The following is a 16167-nucleotide window of genomic DNA, read 5'->3' on the forward strand; positions in this document are numbered from 1 at the left end:
CTGTTGCTTCGTAATCTGAAAAAACATTTGTCTGTTTTTACCTACCTGTGCTTAAAAAACGAACTCAGCGCTTCTAGTCACCGTGTGCTCTTTCCCGCCTGTTTCCCTGGTTTCTTGCTCCAGCTTCTGCAGACGGCCTTCCTCAGATTCGCTCATGACCCCCTTGTAACGTTCAGTCACACCTTCTACTTCCCTTCTTCCTTTTCTCTCTCCCCACGGGGTTTGCTTCTCCACGTGCGTTTAGCCTTTACTTTACTCAGTTTAAATGCCAGCCAGTCTCCTGGTCAGTAAATGACCAACACAGACATGCAAAGGATAGGCAGAGAACAGCTCCTGCCAGCTGCAGAGGTTTTAAAAGATGCGTATTTGATGGGGAGGGGTCTTCTCTGACTACATAATGGAAGTTAAGCATTACTTTGTATTTTTTCCCCAACTATCCAAAGATTGATGGCGGGGCTGGTGGTGACTCGGGCACGTTACTGACTGCACAAACCATCACATCTGAGTCCGTGTCAACAACGACGACCACACACATCACCAAGGTAAAGCAATCCAGGGAATCCTCGGGCGAGAATGGTACAAACAGGATCTTTTCTGAATTGTTTCTTTGTTCCTATACACACTTCACAGTAATACACAGACAGTGCCAGTGGAATAAAAATGCCTGGATTTAAAGTAGCCGAGAAATTGGGCACCACTGACAAACATATTTAAACCAAATTGCAATTTTGTAGAGTACAAATGGGTAAAAATATGTTATGAATAGCTATGCCTAAGACAGCTACAGGAGCAGAGAGAATGTGCTAAAAGTACAGACAAGCCCTCCTGACTGAAACAAGCGGATGAAGACCATCATTCCCAATTTTCAGCAACTTGTTCAAATAACGTAAATTTACTCTTATGGATTTAAGATACTGGTATGTTGATTTGGGGCGTTTTTCCAGGTCGTTCTCTAAATGTTTAACACCAGATGACCAGTGATTCTCAAAGTGTGGTCCCTGGATGAGCAGCGGCAGCCTCACCTGGGGCCTCGTTAGTACCGAGGCCCCACTCCAGACCCACTGAAACCCTGGGAGTGTTTAGGAAGCTCTCTGGGTGATTCTCATGTGTGCTGCCGTCATCAGATTTCTACCTCCAGCATTGTGTGCCAGTATTTCCTTCTGTTTTTACCTCTCACATTTGCTTAGTGCTTGAAGGTCTTAAATGTGTCCCTGTGCCCTCCTCACCCCATATTTCAACAAAAACTGTGTAAATTAAAAATGCTACATAAATGCAAGATGGTATTGGTGCTCTTTTTAAAGTGTATTCAGTTATTAAGGCTAGTGGTAAGCCTTGTTTCTTACAGCAAAGAGCCATCACTTGTGACTTAGTGTGTAGTTTATCAGAGTCGTAGAGGTTGGGTGTGTGCTTTCTCGGGACTGGGTGGTATTTGCCCATGGTTTAGAATGTCACAGCTGTATGATTTCTTCATCCTCTGTCAGACACCAGGCTCTATCACCTGCTCTAAGCCAGTAATTCTGCACAGTTCACCAAGGACCTCCTGCCCCGGGTCCCCTGGAGCAGCCTGTGTTCAGCCGTGCTCCACATCCGCATGCACAGCTACATGCAGGAGCCGTAATCAAATCACATGTTGACCGAGAATCTTTATATCACCCTCCCCCATCATATATATCTTAAACCAAATCCAAGTCCTCTTTTCTTATTATTGTACTAAACCAAATGAACAAAATCACCAAAAGGATTTGTATGACAAGAATCGAGCCGTGAAAACTATGACATCAAGCAATTTCCTAAACCTAAACCAGATACCTAAATCGTTAGGATTCCTTGTAACTCTACATAAACCAAACAATTATTTCTTCTTTCCTCTCTTCTTTTCAAAAATCGGCCAGTTGGGAGTGAATAATCTCGGAATTGTAACGGAATAATCTTGGAATGGCCCGGTGGAGCTATTTGGAGTAACTGGCATCTGCCCTGTCTTAATCTCACTTGAATCTTGATAAATTAGTTTTAAGATTGCTTTCAGTTTAGAAATACTTATGGATGCCACAACCTGAACAATAGGAGTCTATTAGCTTAAAAAGAAAGTTTCTAGAACATCAGTCTTCCCCACTCAGTATACATTGCCTTACAGTGATTAGGTCTAGGTGTGCTCCATCTCTGTTGTCTCCGATTGTGTGTAAATGTGCTTTAATGATGCTGTTTTCCTCCTCCTCCTCTTTCTGTATGACCTTCAGACTGTAAAAGGTGGAATATCTGAAACAAGAATTGAGAAACGCATCGTGATCACAGGCGACGCAGATATTGATCATGACCAGGTAAAGACCTGAGGTTCTGGTTCTGAGATGACCGTGTTTATTTTCTAGGTTTCAAATCTGTCGTCATGTCACACCCTGTGTCAAAGCCCTTCTCTCGTCACCTCCTGGATGAAACCACCTTCTAAGCATAGGGCCACTTCACAGCCTACACACAACCTGTCCCTTCAGCCTTCCTAACACTGAGTCAGCATAAAACAGGGATTGCTGTTGATTTCCTGCTGGCTTTGCATGCACTTTGGGGTCAAAATAATCTAGAGGATTCCTGGCAACCATTAGTTATTTGTATGGGCCTAGTTTAAAGGCAGGTCATCTAATATTAAAAAATGAATGGCATTTTAATGACACTGGCTTCCAAAAAATAAGAAAAGCTGCGCAGTTTGACGTCTGCCTACTTTTAGGAACTTATCACGTGTGTCTGTAGTAGCATTAGAAAAGTTGGGCTGTTTAACACTAGATGTTCTTCACTAGTTATTACTGCTATTGAGGGCTGGGGGAAGGTAATCTAAAGTCTCTTACAGAGTGAAAATTTACATGTATTCAGAAAAAACTTGTAAGAGAATCATGCTTCATTTTAATGTGAAGTTGAGCAGAATGTGTGGTTTTCAAAAGCAGGTGATGAATGGAACTGCTGGAGATTTCTAGAGCACCGTTTAATTTTAGACTGCGGTCCCAAGTGGTGATGAGAATTTTTTGTTTTGTTATTTTCCAAGTGATTTTAATTTGGCTTTAAAGGAGACCAAGCTGTTTTCCTTTTACAACAGCTTGAAGAAAAGGAAAAGAAATGTTCGTTGACCCTCTCAGCTGGGGATTTGGAGCAAATGATGGTTACCTAGCTTTGAACACAATACCAAACTCAGAGAAGAGAATTTTAGAGAATAAAATTTCTCGTTTAAGAAAGGCTCACTACATGTGACCAAAGAGAAATAGATTTTCTTCTATGCCTAAAAAGAAAATTACTTTGTTTTAAACCTCTGTAAACATATTACTTACATATTTCGTAATGGACTTTTTAAATTCCCTGAGAGTTATTAGAGGTTAAAGGATTACCCTGACTCTGAATTTTGACTTAGTAGTAGAGATTCGCAGTAGATGATGTCGGGAGAGGGAGAGAATCTGCCTCTGCCCTTTTCCTTCAGGTTCTTATGGCTGGCCAAATAATTAACAAGACAGGTTAGCAGGAGAAAATAATACCAAGTTTAATAACATGTATACATGGGAGAAAGCAAGGACACTGCGTTTCTCAACACAATAGCAGAAATTCTCGTCTTAAATACCATGTTCAGCCAATGACAAAGGAGGATTTTGGGGGTGGAGGGATTCAGTTACAGGAGATTACCGCTAAAGCACAGTAAACAAGAGTAAGGTTATTATGCAGATTTAAGGCCTCACCTTCCACATTAATAAGTCTCTAGAAATGAGGCCATCCTCGCCTCTTCCCAAAACAGAGAGGGAGATACCTTTACAAATGGAAATTTCCCTTATAAATGTAAATGTTTATCTGGCAACTCCTTGCAGGGCCATCCAGAGAATGTGGCCAGAGAGACAGAACTTCAGATAAGATGGGCTTGTTGGTGTCTTTCCTATTGTAACATTTATCCTACATTATCTTTGCAGCCATCATGATAGATCTGTTCCAGGAAGGAGCCACCATGTCAAATTCTTTAGGCAGTTAGTCGGGGAGGTCAAATGTCCCTCAGAGAAAACAATCAAGGTAAAGAGATATATTTTAGGATGGCCAAATCTTGATCTCCCACAATGACGAGTATGTGTGCTGGTTCACCACTGGGAAATGAATTCCTGACGTGCAGACCAAGCCTCCGCTTTCCCATATGGAAGATTTACTCTGCTTCTCTTCACTGGGACGGTTTTGAGTTCCTCTGACCTTAAGTTGGAGCAAACTCTGTTCTTACGTATGCTTGTTTCCTCTGGGACTCTTCGCTCAGCTAGCATTTCTTGAATTCCTACAGGGTGCTTTCTTGAATTCCTACAGGGTGCTGGCAGGAGCCCACCTTCTTGGGCATGATGGAAAGTGGACATCGGGGTCTCCTCCCAGCCCTTGTTTCTTCTACCCTCTCCTTCCACTGAACCTGTGCCCTTTCAGGCTTTCAATTGCCACTTTGTCCCTTGAGGGATTACCCTCAGGTTTTATATTAGGTACGTTCTTTTGTCTTTTGGGCCTGTTTGACTTGAAGACTCAAAGCTAGTTAGTTCTGAAGGGCAAATATTAAAAACACAGGCTGAAGTGTAAGTACCGAAATAACGTATTCCTGACTCTGACTTTGGGAAAGAGTCGTGACGCCGCCGCAGCTTGGACTGTCACGGAGGACATGCACCTTGTCTGTGGGGTGTTGTGCTTCAGCCCGTTTGAAAACTGAGGTTACATATCCAATGGAGAGAGTAGATGTTTAACTCTTTCATGTTAATTATAAGATGCCGTGAGCTGTTGTGAGTAAATGTGATTGTGGCTTCTGCTGTGCGTGTCACCAGAAGCTCAGGATGAGCTAGTTCACTTTCTCCCTCCAGCCTGCAATGAGATGACAGAGCCATTTAAAAGGAAAGGAGAGAAGTCACTTCCCTGCCAAAAACTGATGTTGATCGTGTAGTGGCTTTACCATCCTCGACACCTCTTTCAGTTCCTTGCCTACATGAAGGGAATTTTAATAATGGAAGGAAACGCTTTATCTGAACAGGATAGAAAAAAAGGAGTCTCTTGTGTATTGGCAAACTAGAGAGGCCTGCTTTTATAGGGACTTGCTTGGCAGGTCCGGCACCCTGCGAAGTCATGGCACTCTCAGCTCCATACCAGGGGGTCCAAATGGCCCTGCAGTCACTCCTCAGAGTGTGTTTCTTTCTAATAAGGTAACTTCTCAATCTGTCAGTGGGATCTGGTAGTTTTCTCACCATCTTTATTGCTGCTATAATAAATTAACATTTTCCAGTATTTAATTTCATGTACGGATATTATGGAATGAAAGGAACTAATGGCACACTGATTTCAAATGTGTTTGAAGATGATTATAGCAGTTTTTGGTTTTCCCTACTTTTCTGCTAATTAAAGCATGTTTCAGACGTGGTGCCTTCCCTCGGGCATCATTTCTGTTTTCTCTTGAGTAATTGCCCTGGTTTAATGTAGGCAGATCTTTGTAATGAACGTACTTTCAAAGTATCTGATAAGTTGTCTGTAGCTACTTTTGGCCCCCATCAGAGCTGGCCTTTCCCATATTGGATTCCACAACCCAACACAGAGGAGGCAGTTTTGGTCATTCCAATCCCTGCCTCCCTCTGAACACACAAACCAGTTTAGAGCCACTCTACTGTACTTCGTCGCCCTTCTGTGTCCGCATTGCGGTCAGTACACGGGAGCACTTTCTGACCTTCTCTGAGATGAGGTCCCCGCTCTTCCCTGCTCCTCCAGCCTTCCTGCCCCCCCCCCGCCCCAAACAGTGTGCCGCCCCCACACTGAAGGGCCCCCTGTCTGTGTTCTCTCTTATTCAGACACAGGTAGGCCACCAGAGTTTGTTCCCCAATGGAAATGTGGGGACACCCTCAAGTGTCTTCCAAGCTTCTGTGTAAAAAATTTTTAGTGTAAAGATGCTTTCTTGTTTTGTAGCTTTACCTTTTTTTTTTTGCGGAATGAGGCTTTTGCTCCATATCCTTCCAGCTGACAGAAAGGGTAGTGCAAACAAGAAATGCAGTTGTCCGCTTAGGCAGGTGACAGAGGAACAGGGAAAAGCAGTGCTGTTGCTTTCAAATGCATGGTTTCCTTATGAGATATGGTGCTGTCTGTCTGAGAAGAATTTCTTTCTTGTTTTAGAGTTCTTTCCTAGATTTTGAGTGTTGTTCTTTGTTGTTTTCTTTCACTTTCTCCCCAAGACCTCTTTAAACATGTTTCCCCTCTGAAAAATAAGATCGTTCCACCTTCCACAATACAATTTACTCTCTGATAAAACACAAAGGAACTGTCTGCTTCTCACATCCTGGTCCCGGGAAGGGCCCAGGAACCAGTGGAGGGCCACCCAGTCCTTCTCCGGCCCCACAGCCCAGCAGCAGGATGGCCTGGAGAAAGACTCATTAACCTTGGCACCTTCGGTGTTTTCGGCTGTAGAGTAGAGAGGTGTACTTTATAATCTGAAGATCAGTCTATCTCTGGTCTTCTGCTTTCCTGATTATGTGTCATCCTTGTTGCTGCCAACAGTTCTACTTGTTCTGTGCCCTAGAAATTTATAGATATTTTTCCTGCAACATTTTAGTTCAACAAACGTTTTACCTCAGACAGTTACTGAGAGCTTCAGAGGGCGAGGACGAGCAAGGCCTGGGCCTGCACCCAGGGGTTTGAGCAGGTGTCACTGGAGTGTGTAGGTCAGGGACTGCTGGAGGCCTTACATCATTCCCGCAGTCTGTACAGTGAAGCTTGAAATGACCTTTACAACCTCAGCGGTAGTCTCAGGTTACAGGTGAGTACCAAGGTCAGAGAGGAGTTGTTTTCTCCAAGTCTCGCGGTGAGTGCAGGGGTGGGGTTCAGAGCCTGCCTGTTCCTTCTACATGTATCGTTATTTGAAAATGGGCTAGAGGAGTGGCAAATGTGGGGGAATGAGAAGCATTCTCTACAATGAACCCTGAGCCCATTTCACATCTTTCTGCTTCCTCAAATAAACCAGTGAGGCCGTGTTGGCTTGAGGTGGAATCCCAGTTGATCAGTGTCCGTGTTTTGCGTCCCAAGAAGGAGCCTGTTTGTCCACTCACGGTGCTCTCTCCCGACCCCGGCAGGCACTGGCCCAGGCCATCAGGGAAGCCAGAGAGCAGCACCCCGACATGTCGGTCACGAGAGTGGTGGTGCACAAAGAGACCGAGCTGGAGGAAGGGGAAGACTAAGTGAGGTAAGAGCCTGCGTCGTCTGGGGCCCTTCTCTTGACTGTTCCGCGCTCCCGAACCTGCCCGGGGACGTGAAATGCACTTCTGCGTCACTGCGTCTGTACAGCTGCTGTAGTCTGTTTGATTTTTCAGACTTCATTGTCCCCAGACAGATCTGCTCATGTCACCTGCATATAATTGTAAACTGTCGACCGACGGGCATGTGGTGTTCATAACTGCCATGTGTTGAGAGCTGCTGATAATTGACCTTTTTATGTTGCTTTACTATTTATAAAACACGTTAGTGTAAGTTATCTTATTAATGTTCACAGTGACCCTTTGAGGAAGATGCTCTTGCTTTCACTTAAATGAGAGATATTGTAGGGAAGACAAAGGGGAGATGAGTTAAATCCTTTAAATACAGATGTTAAGAATTGTATATCAGAGAATGAACCATAAAGAAAAAGGTTGCTTTGACTATATAAAAATTTAAAATTTTAATCAAATCAACAAAAACAAAAGTAAAGGATAAATGACAAAGTTTAATATGCCTGGCAGAAAAAGGATTCATACCCTGAATATGTTAAGAACTGTTATGTGTCATCAAAAACTTTCAAGACTTAAGTAGAAAAATGGGCAGAGGATTATGCAAGTAAACCACATAGAAACGAAGTGGAGGATAAACAGAAAATGCGCCGCCTTGTTGTTGCTTAAATCAGTACCAATTAAAAATTCGGTGTACAAGTTTTCACTTATAAATCTGGCAAAGTTTATGTTTTTAGCCAGTGTTAGGGAGGTTATAGGAGGAAAAATATTCTCATGTGCTGCTGAAAAATTAGTAATATTTCTTGGAGGACAATTCGGCAAAAACTGACATTAAACGTGCCTACGATTTAAACTAATGTTAAGAATTTATCTTAAATAATTAGAAATGTATACAAAGATTTATCTACAAGAGTATCACATTTTTAATTGTAATTTTATTTATTTATTGTTCCCCCAAAGCCCCAGTAGATAGTTGTATGTCATAGGTGCACATCCTTCTAGTTGCTGTATGTGAGACGTGGCCTCAGCATGGCCGGAGAAGTGGTGCGTTGGTGCGCGCCCGGGATCCGAACCCGGGCCGCCAGCAGCGGAGCGCCCGCACTTAACCGCTAAGCCTCGGGGCCGGCCCTCACATTTTTATATATACTAGCGAAAAATTGGGAACAGTCTAAATGGCCAACATAGGGATTGGTTATACATAATGCTGCATCCGTGTGCTGACTAAATATAGGCATTAAAAGTTGTGCTAAGGAATTCTTAAATGTTCATAATTATGTATGTATAAGGGTTTTAAAACGTAAGTTTTATCACACAGCACACATACTAAGATTGCTTTTTTGTTTTTTAAACGATCTATACGCTGATTTGTCGATACATAGATACCCCACTGGAATGGCAGTCACAGGATGCACATTTTCCACCTTGAGGCCAGGCCAGGAGCTTTTCCGTCGCAGAGAGTGAGGGGGCCTACCGTTGCACAGCCTCCCCTCTGACTTCTTAATTTTTGCCAGTCTGATAGACATGAAATGACCTCTGACTTTCTTTCTTTCTCGTTCTTATTGATTCTTAATAGATTCAGATAATATTCCTTGGTCAGTTTCATGTGTTGCAAATATCTTCAGGTTTGTGGTTGGTCTTTTGTTATTAATATAGCTCAATATAGTTATTAATATATTGAATGTAGTTATTAATATAGTTAATATAGTTGAATTATCAAGCTCTCCTTTATGGCTTATGCCCTTTCCATACTCTGAGGTGTTGAAGATATTTTTGATCCATAAATTTTAGTGTTGCCTTTCATATATCAATCCTGAATCCATCAGAAATTGTTTTTTCTGTGTGGTGAGAAACAAGGATCCGTTTGTTTCCTATAGGAGTAGCCAGTGTTCCAGCACTGTTTATCAAAGAGCCTATCTTTTCCCCCTCTAGTCTGCAGGTCACATATCAAGTTTCTCACGTGCATGGGTGTGTTTGACCCTCATTTCCGTTTGTCCATGTGTCTGTCCCTTCTCCAATGCCATACTGTCTAAGTTACTCTAGCTTCAAAATGAGTCTTGATAATCTGGCAGGACGTGTCTCCTCAGTTGTGTTCTTTTTTTTTTCAGGAGTGTCTTGGCTATTTTGGGCTCTTTCTGTTCCATATAAATTTCTGAATCAGATTATTAGATTCTGGGCTGGCCCTGTGGTTTAGCGGTTAAGTGCGTGTGCTCCGCTGCTGGCGGCCCGGGTTTGGATCCCGGGCGCGCACGGACACACTGCTTCTCCGGCCATGCTGGGGCCGCGTCCCACATACAGCAACTAGAAGGATGTGCAGCTATGACATACAACTATCTACTGGAGCTTTGGGGGAAAAAATAAATAAATAAAATTATTTAAAACAAAAAAGATTGTTAGGTTCTAAGATACACTCTGTGGTATTTTAATTGGAATTGTATCCACTCTGTAGCTCAGTATGCTGAGAATTACATCTTTATGATATTAAGCCTTCTTTTCCACAAACATAAAACATCTCTCTCCATTTATATAGGTCGTCTTTAATGTCTTTCAATAAAATTGTATAATATTTTACCCAAAAGAGATCTTATAAATCTTTTCTAGCTGTTGCTGGTATAGGGAGATACAATTGACTTTTCAGTATTGGCCTTATATTTAGCAACATTACTCTTTATATTTTAGATGCTGTTTCCCACACAAGGTGTACAAAGTGCCAACAAGCGGAAATCATTTAAAATTTTAGCACAAGCACAATATCTTTTTACCTGAATAAATGTGGTGTTATATGCAAGGCTGAGAACATTCTTAGCTAGGAGTTAGAAGATCAAGTGCTGTGTTTTAATCTTGCCAGATCTCAAACTATGTGACACTGAGCAAGTCAAAGGGGCTGGTACAATCTACCCTTCTTAACTCATAGGACTTACTTTTAGGATATAAGATATAAATGAGAAAATTGAGTGTTATACAAAAGTAAAAATACTGTCTATTTCTCCCCTAAATTCTATGCATCAGTTACTTAATCAGGAGCATAAGACAAAAATTAGTGAAGACCGTGAACATTACCAACACCCCCACCTTCGTTTATGGCGTTTTAATAAATTAAAATGAATTAGTTATATCAGTTCTTCCTGGCACCTTGTATTCATTTTTGCAGTGGACACACACACTCAGCCTTTGCCCTTTGCCTGTCTCAGAGGCCATCTTTTATAAGCAGCCTTGTTAAACAGATTTAGGAAGTTGAAGTGTAAGTTCACATATAAGGTGAGAAAACTAGATAAATTTGGAAAGAGTCATTCATCCATTCAAAAAGTATTAATGAGGGGCTGGCCCGCTGATGTAGCGGTTAAGTTCGTGTGCTCCACTTCGGCGGCCCAGGGTTCGCAGGTTCGAATCCCTGGGGGCAGACCGACGCACCGCTTGTCAAGCCGTACTGTGGCAGCGTCCTGTATAAAGTGGAGGAAGATGGACATGGATGTTAGCCCAGGGCCGGTCTTCGTCAGGAAAAAGTGGGAGGATTGGCAACGGATGTCAGCTCAGGGCTAATCTTTCTCACCAAAAAAAAAAAAAAAAAAAAAAATAGCATAAAAAATTAATGAGTACCCGGATGTGTTGGGTAGTGCTAGGCATTGAGGATTCAGGTTGTCAAATGGGTAGACAAAACAAGCATGGTCGCTTCCTCGGGAAGAATCCACTCCAGGAGGGGAGGTGTAAGTATTAACAAATAAACAAAATGTGATTGCAACTCTGATAATGCTCTGATGAAAATGATGTGATAGGAGAGAACAAAATAGAGGACTTGAACAATTATAAATTTAACCTGTTACTTGAGAAACAAAGTTTGAGTTGAAATCTAAAGGACGAATAGGAGTTACCTCAGTGTCTCAAAGTCATTTTAGCATCTCCACCCCGCTGCTAGCTGCAGCTGCCTTTGCTGGTGACTGTCCGGGTTGGGCAGAGCGTGTTTCTACTGCTTCAGCTGCCCTCTGGCTGCCCTACCAGGGTCCCACAGAGGCAGCAGGTAGGCTGAGGCAAAGAGCAGGACTCAGACCGTGCCTGAACGTCGAAAGAGAGAATAACTATTTGTGATGTATCTGCCCCAGTCCCCTTTTTCAGACGTGAAAAGCTCTCCTCCTGACCTGACCTCTCCCTTTGGAGTAGCTCTGAGCTTTTGATCAAGCACCGACAGTAGGGAGAGGTGCAGGGAAACATAAAGATGGTCAAAGAGCCGCCTGTGGAGGCCTGAGCCTCCCGAGTCTGCCTTCTCAGCTGGGTGTTGGCCAGCTGTGAGGCTGAGAGGAGCTAAGTACAGACTCTGTTAAAAAGAAAACACACACTTAAGAGGAATAGCTCACTAAATCTTGGTGACTTATGTTCTCCTAAGGATTACTCCTTCCTGCCACTTTATCCCAAATGCATATTTACGAGCCCTCAGATGGACACAGAGTGTAACTGACCTTGTCACCCTGGGATGGTGTTCCTGAGCCGTCCTGACCAGGAGGGAGAGGAGTCCAGTGGTGTGGTCTGTGTGGCCTCAGGGAGAATGAGCCCCAGGAGAGGGAGCGGTGACTCGGCTTCAGTCGGCACTGTGAGCGCTCTGAACCAGACTTCAAATGAGCCTCCCCGACTCCCTGAGCCATCTTGGACGTGGGGTAGAAAAGCGAATGGAGTGCCTGCTCATCTGAAAGCAGCGAGCACCAAAGGAAGAGATGGTGGAGGAGCGGCCCCTCATCCGTTCGTTCATTTTGTTCCTTCCTTTGTTCAGCACACACAGTGTGGAGTGCCAGTTAGGTGTCATCCTCTGTTTTACCATGGAGACTTCAAATCAAACAAGGGCTGCACTCACAGTCAGTACAGCAGTGGCAGGATAGAGTTTCAAGTTTTATGATATGTTCTGAACCGAGTTTGGTGGGGACAAAAAGGAGAGATCTCTAAATCTGGCTGGGGCGTCAGGATGGCCTCTCATTCGAGCTTCAGGGTGAGTAGGAGTTAGCTCAGTGGAGAAAGGTTTGGAAGGGGCATTCCAGGCAGGACCAGGAGCTGTGAACCTGACACTCGAGAAACGGGGCAAAACCAGGTACAGCTGGATTGCAGGTACTTGTGGGAGAGTGATGGGAGATGAGTGGAGCAGAGCGCAGAGGCCGGGTTGTAGGCTTGTAAGCCAAGCTGAAGAGGCCAACTGTGTCCTGAAAAGCTGTGGGCTACTCCTTATGTATCTGAGAGAAGGTAAGGAGGTAAAGGCTTGTGCCTTGATGACTGTTTGCCTGAGAGTCTGGAAGTTAGTGAATTTGGGAAGGTGCAGGAGCCGGGGAGGATCCCGGATAACGCTCAGGTTTCTGGCTTGAGCCAATGAGTTGATGGTGGTCCCTGTACTTTCAGTTGTGGAATACATGAGTTTCGTTTTTCACATGTCACGTGCAACATGGCCAGTCCTCTCTGCTTAGCTTTCTTAAAGCAAAGGTATATTTTTGTTCTGTGCTACTGTAGGAGAGAGCTACTGCCATAGGAGTTGTGGAGGAAGCTTGGGAGTGAATCGGTAAGGCCCTGTCTCATACGCACACACACCATGGTTAATGGAAAATTTACTGGATAGTCGGAGAGTTAAGAGGAAGTCTGGCATAGCGGGTTTGCTGGGTTCAAACCTGCTGCGTTGTCATGCGACCTGGGCAGGTCATTTCACCTCTCTGTGCCTCAGTTCTGCCATCTGTAAAGCAGGGATCATAATAGAATTTACAGAATGGTTTTTTCCCAAGACAGGTTGTAAGAACTTTTTGTAATGTATAGAGTCAGCCATGAACCCTTTTTTGCTCTTAAGAGTCAAATAAAAATTAGAATTTTCTGTCCTGGAGATGTTGTTTGAGATGCACGTGAGGTGTCTGCTTGGAAAGGTCCAGGAAGTAGCTGAGAGCTTTGAGAGAGGACACAGCAGGCTTCTGAGCATGAGATGGAGATGTGAAGGTCATTTAAACATGTGTCTACTGATGAAGCCTTTGGTTAGAGTGATGTTTCCCCGGGGCCAGATCAGAGAGTTGAGGCCTGGGGAGCAGAGGAGATGGAGGAGGAGGAGCCAGAAGACAGGAAGAAAACAGGGAGGAAAGGGCGTTAGAAAAACTGCGAAGATGACTTCAAGGAGGAGAGAGTAGTCAAGTATCAAATGTGGCAGAGACATCGAGTGAACGTTTCCTTTGCGTCATTAGTACAGAAGTCAGCTTGCGGCTCTGTCAGAGCTCCTTCAGTCATGGAGTAGAGGCAGACCCCTGTCGCAAGCTGAGGAAGTAGGAGTTGTACATGGAGAGTGCTTTCAGGAAGCTGAAAACGCAGTGATAGGGCTTTTGCTTTTCTGTCGGCTCTGCCTGTCTTCATCCGAGAAGATGGAGAACCTCGTGTTAGGTTTCACAGAGCCTCCAGAGCTGGTGCTGTGATTACTAAAAACCTGGGAACTCCCTCATTCCTTGGGACCTGTTAGAGGTACCCTGAGTCCCAATCTCCAGCCCACAATGAATAAGTCTAAATCAGCGGTGGTACTTTCTGTGCTGTTGTGCGTCCCTGCACACCAGTTTCTAAACAAGATCATGTTGTGTTCAAACCAACATTTCAAAGTCAGAGTGGTGTTCAGGGTTTCAAAATGAACTCGCAAGCCAAACAGGAAATTAGCACCAGCTATCTGAGTGACTTGACAGGAGAAGAGGACCGTGTTGGCTGAACCCAGCTCTGGCTGATCACGATTCACTCGTTTACCTGGGGGCCCTGCCAAGCACCACCCTGTCCTTGAAGGAGAAGCACAAAGCTCCTGACTTCCAGATGACTGTTTTCAGGTCAGGTGCCAGGAATCTTTCAGGCATATCAAATGCATTGCATTTTTATTTTACTCTGTTTCCCCAGTTGTATAGGTCTCATACCTAAAGTTAGCATTTTATTACAGCTTAGTTTTTGACATAGATCAATCAAACCTAAAATGAAGACTTCTACGTAGAAATGAAAAGCGAATTGGGGTTTGGTGAGTTTTAGGTGGAGCCAGTTTACTCTGGAATGCTGTGGAATGTTCTAATTTAACATTTATTTATTTATTTGTTTATTTTTTAACAGTTTTATTTGTTTATTTTTTTGTGAGGAAGATCAGCCCTGAGCTAACATCCATGCTAATGCTCCTCTTTTTGCTGAGGAAGACCGGCTCTGAGCTAACGTCTATTGCCAATCCTCCTCCTTTTTTTTTTTTTTCCAAAGCCCCAGTAGATAGTTGTATGTCATAGTTGCACATTCTTCTGGTTGCTGTATGTGGGACGCAGCCTCAGCGTGGCCGGAGAAGCGGTATGTGCCCGGGATCCGAACCTGGGCTGCCAGCAGCAGAGCGCGCGCACTTAACTGCTAAGCCATGGGGCCAGCCCTAATTTAACATTTATAAATCTGCTGTCAGTGAGTCAGTTACAATGTATTTGAACCACGCAACAAAAGAGGGGCTGGACGCCACCGCTGCTGTGTGGACATTCGCACCAGGGAGTCACCCATTCCCAGGGTTTGCTCTTGGACAAAATCATTACTGACTGTTGTTTTTGCAAATGAGACTATATGTTTTTTTTCTGGTAATAAAAAAGCAAGGGGTTATAATTCTTAAAAAGGGAGAGATAGTAGAAAATGTAAGTTAACCAACCTATCATTCCTCTGCTCCTAGAGATGGATAATCCCTTTTCACAGTGTGTGTATGTGTGAACACACACTGTCACACACTCACACACTCTCACTCACAGCCTCACTCACACCTCTGTATAGGCTGATACTGTTGATTCTCTTATATATCCCACTTTTTTTCTCCACTTAACAGGACATTGTAGATAACATTCCTTGTCATTACCTCATCATTCTTCAGCAGCCATTGAATGGATGTATGATGGTTTACTTGACCCCTGTTAATGGACATTTAGTTTATTTATTCCTCAGTTTTTATAATTACACATACATACAGCTGCAAAGATTACACTTGTATCTACGTTTTTGTGCATTAATTTCATTGTTTCTCTAGGACAAATATTTTTAAAAATTAAAATTGGTGTGCCACCAAGAGTTTTTGACATACTGCCAAACTGCCCTCCTTAAAGATTCTACAAAGTTAGGCTCCCACTAGCAGTTTATGAGCATCCCTGTTCCCCTGCACCCTTGCAATGCTAAATATTATAAGATATTTAAGAAATCTTTGCCAATCTGGTGAGGAAAGAGCATTTGTGTGTCGTCCCCCCTCCCACCTTCCTTTTCTTTAATTTTAAGGAAAGAGCATTTTTTAATTATATTTTTTTCCATTGCTAATAAGGTTGAAATACACACACACACACAATTTGCATTTCTTTGAATTGCTAATTTGTGTCCTTTGTCCATTTTTCTGTTCATATGTTTGTCTTTTATCGCTTACAGATTTGTTATGGTTATTAATCCCTTACTCACAAATGCTGCGTATTTTCTCCTTCGGTGTTATTGAGGATTAAAAATGACCCCAAAAAGGGCCAGCCCTGGTGGCTAGTGGTTGAGTTCAGTGTGCTCTGCTTCAGCGGCCCGGGTTCGGTTCCAGGAGTGGACCTACGCCACGTGTCTATCAGTGGCCATGCTGTGGCAGCGGCTCACATACGAAAAGAGGAAGATGAGCAGCCAGTGTTAGCTCAGGGTGAATCTTCCTCAGGAAGAACAATGGCCCCCAAAAGGGGGAGAAGGGCGAGGCAGAATTGACAGATTGGAGCCGTGCAGACCATAGCTAGAGTTTGGTTTTGCTTTTTGGCCCAAACAGTATTTTTTAGAATTTGAATTAATTATTATACTGAAAATGGAAAGATACCCGGCAATTTTAGAAAAATCAGAAGCTCTGACAATGTTGAGCCTGCTTTCTCTCATGGCTGCAGCGCTGAAGCTGAGTGAGAGCTGCCCCCCTTAGAGGAGAGAAGGGCTCTCCGTGTCCCCGTGTCCCTTCACGGTGAGGCCT

General features: G+C 43.6%; 1 protein-coding gene across 22 annotated transcripts in view; it reads left to right on the forward strand.

Annotated features, from left to right (window-relative positions):
• The window catches only part of EPB41L2 (erythrocyte membrane protein band 4.1 like 2), a 220045-nt gene that overhangs the window by 192875 nt on the left and 11003 nt on the right, over nucleotides 1-16167 (forward strand). For all 22 annotated transcript variants that reach the window (XM_058566278.1, XM_058566274.1, XM_058566284.1 and 19 more), the window contains 3 exons: nucleotides 444-542; nucleotides 2238-2318; nucleotides 7086-7195. In XM_058566278.1, coding sequence (XP_058422261.1) covers nucleotides 444-542; nucleotides 2238-2318; nucleotides 7086-7190 — 285 coding nt within the window. In that variant the 3' untranslated portion in view covers nucleotides 7191-7195. The remainder of the gene's footprint in view (nucleotides 1-443; nucleotides 543-2237; nucleotides 2319-7085; nucleotides 7196-16167) is intronic.

The sequence above is a fragment of the Diceros bicornis genome, chromosome 23 (genome assembly GCF_020826845.1).
Source record: "Diceros bicornis minor isolate mBicDic1 chromosome 23, mDicBic1.mat.cur, whole genome shotgun sequence".
Classification (NCBI taxonomy): Eukaryota; Metazoa; Chordata; class Mammalia; order Perissodactyla; family Rhinocerotidae; genus Diceros; species Diceros bicornis.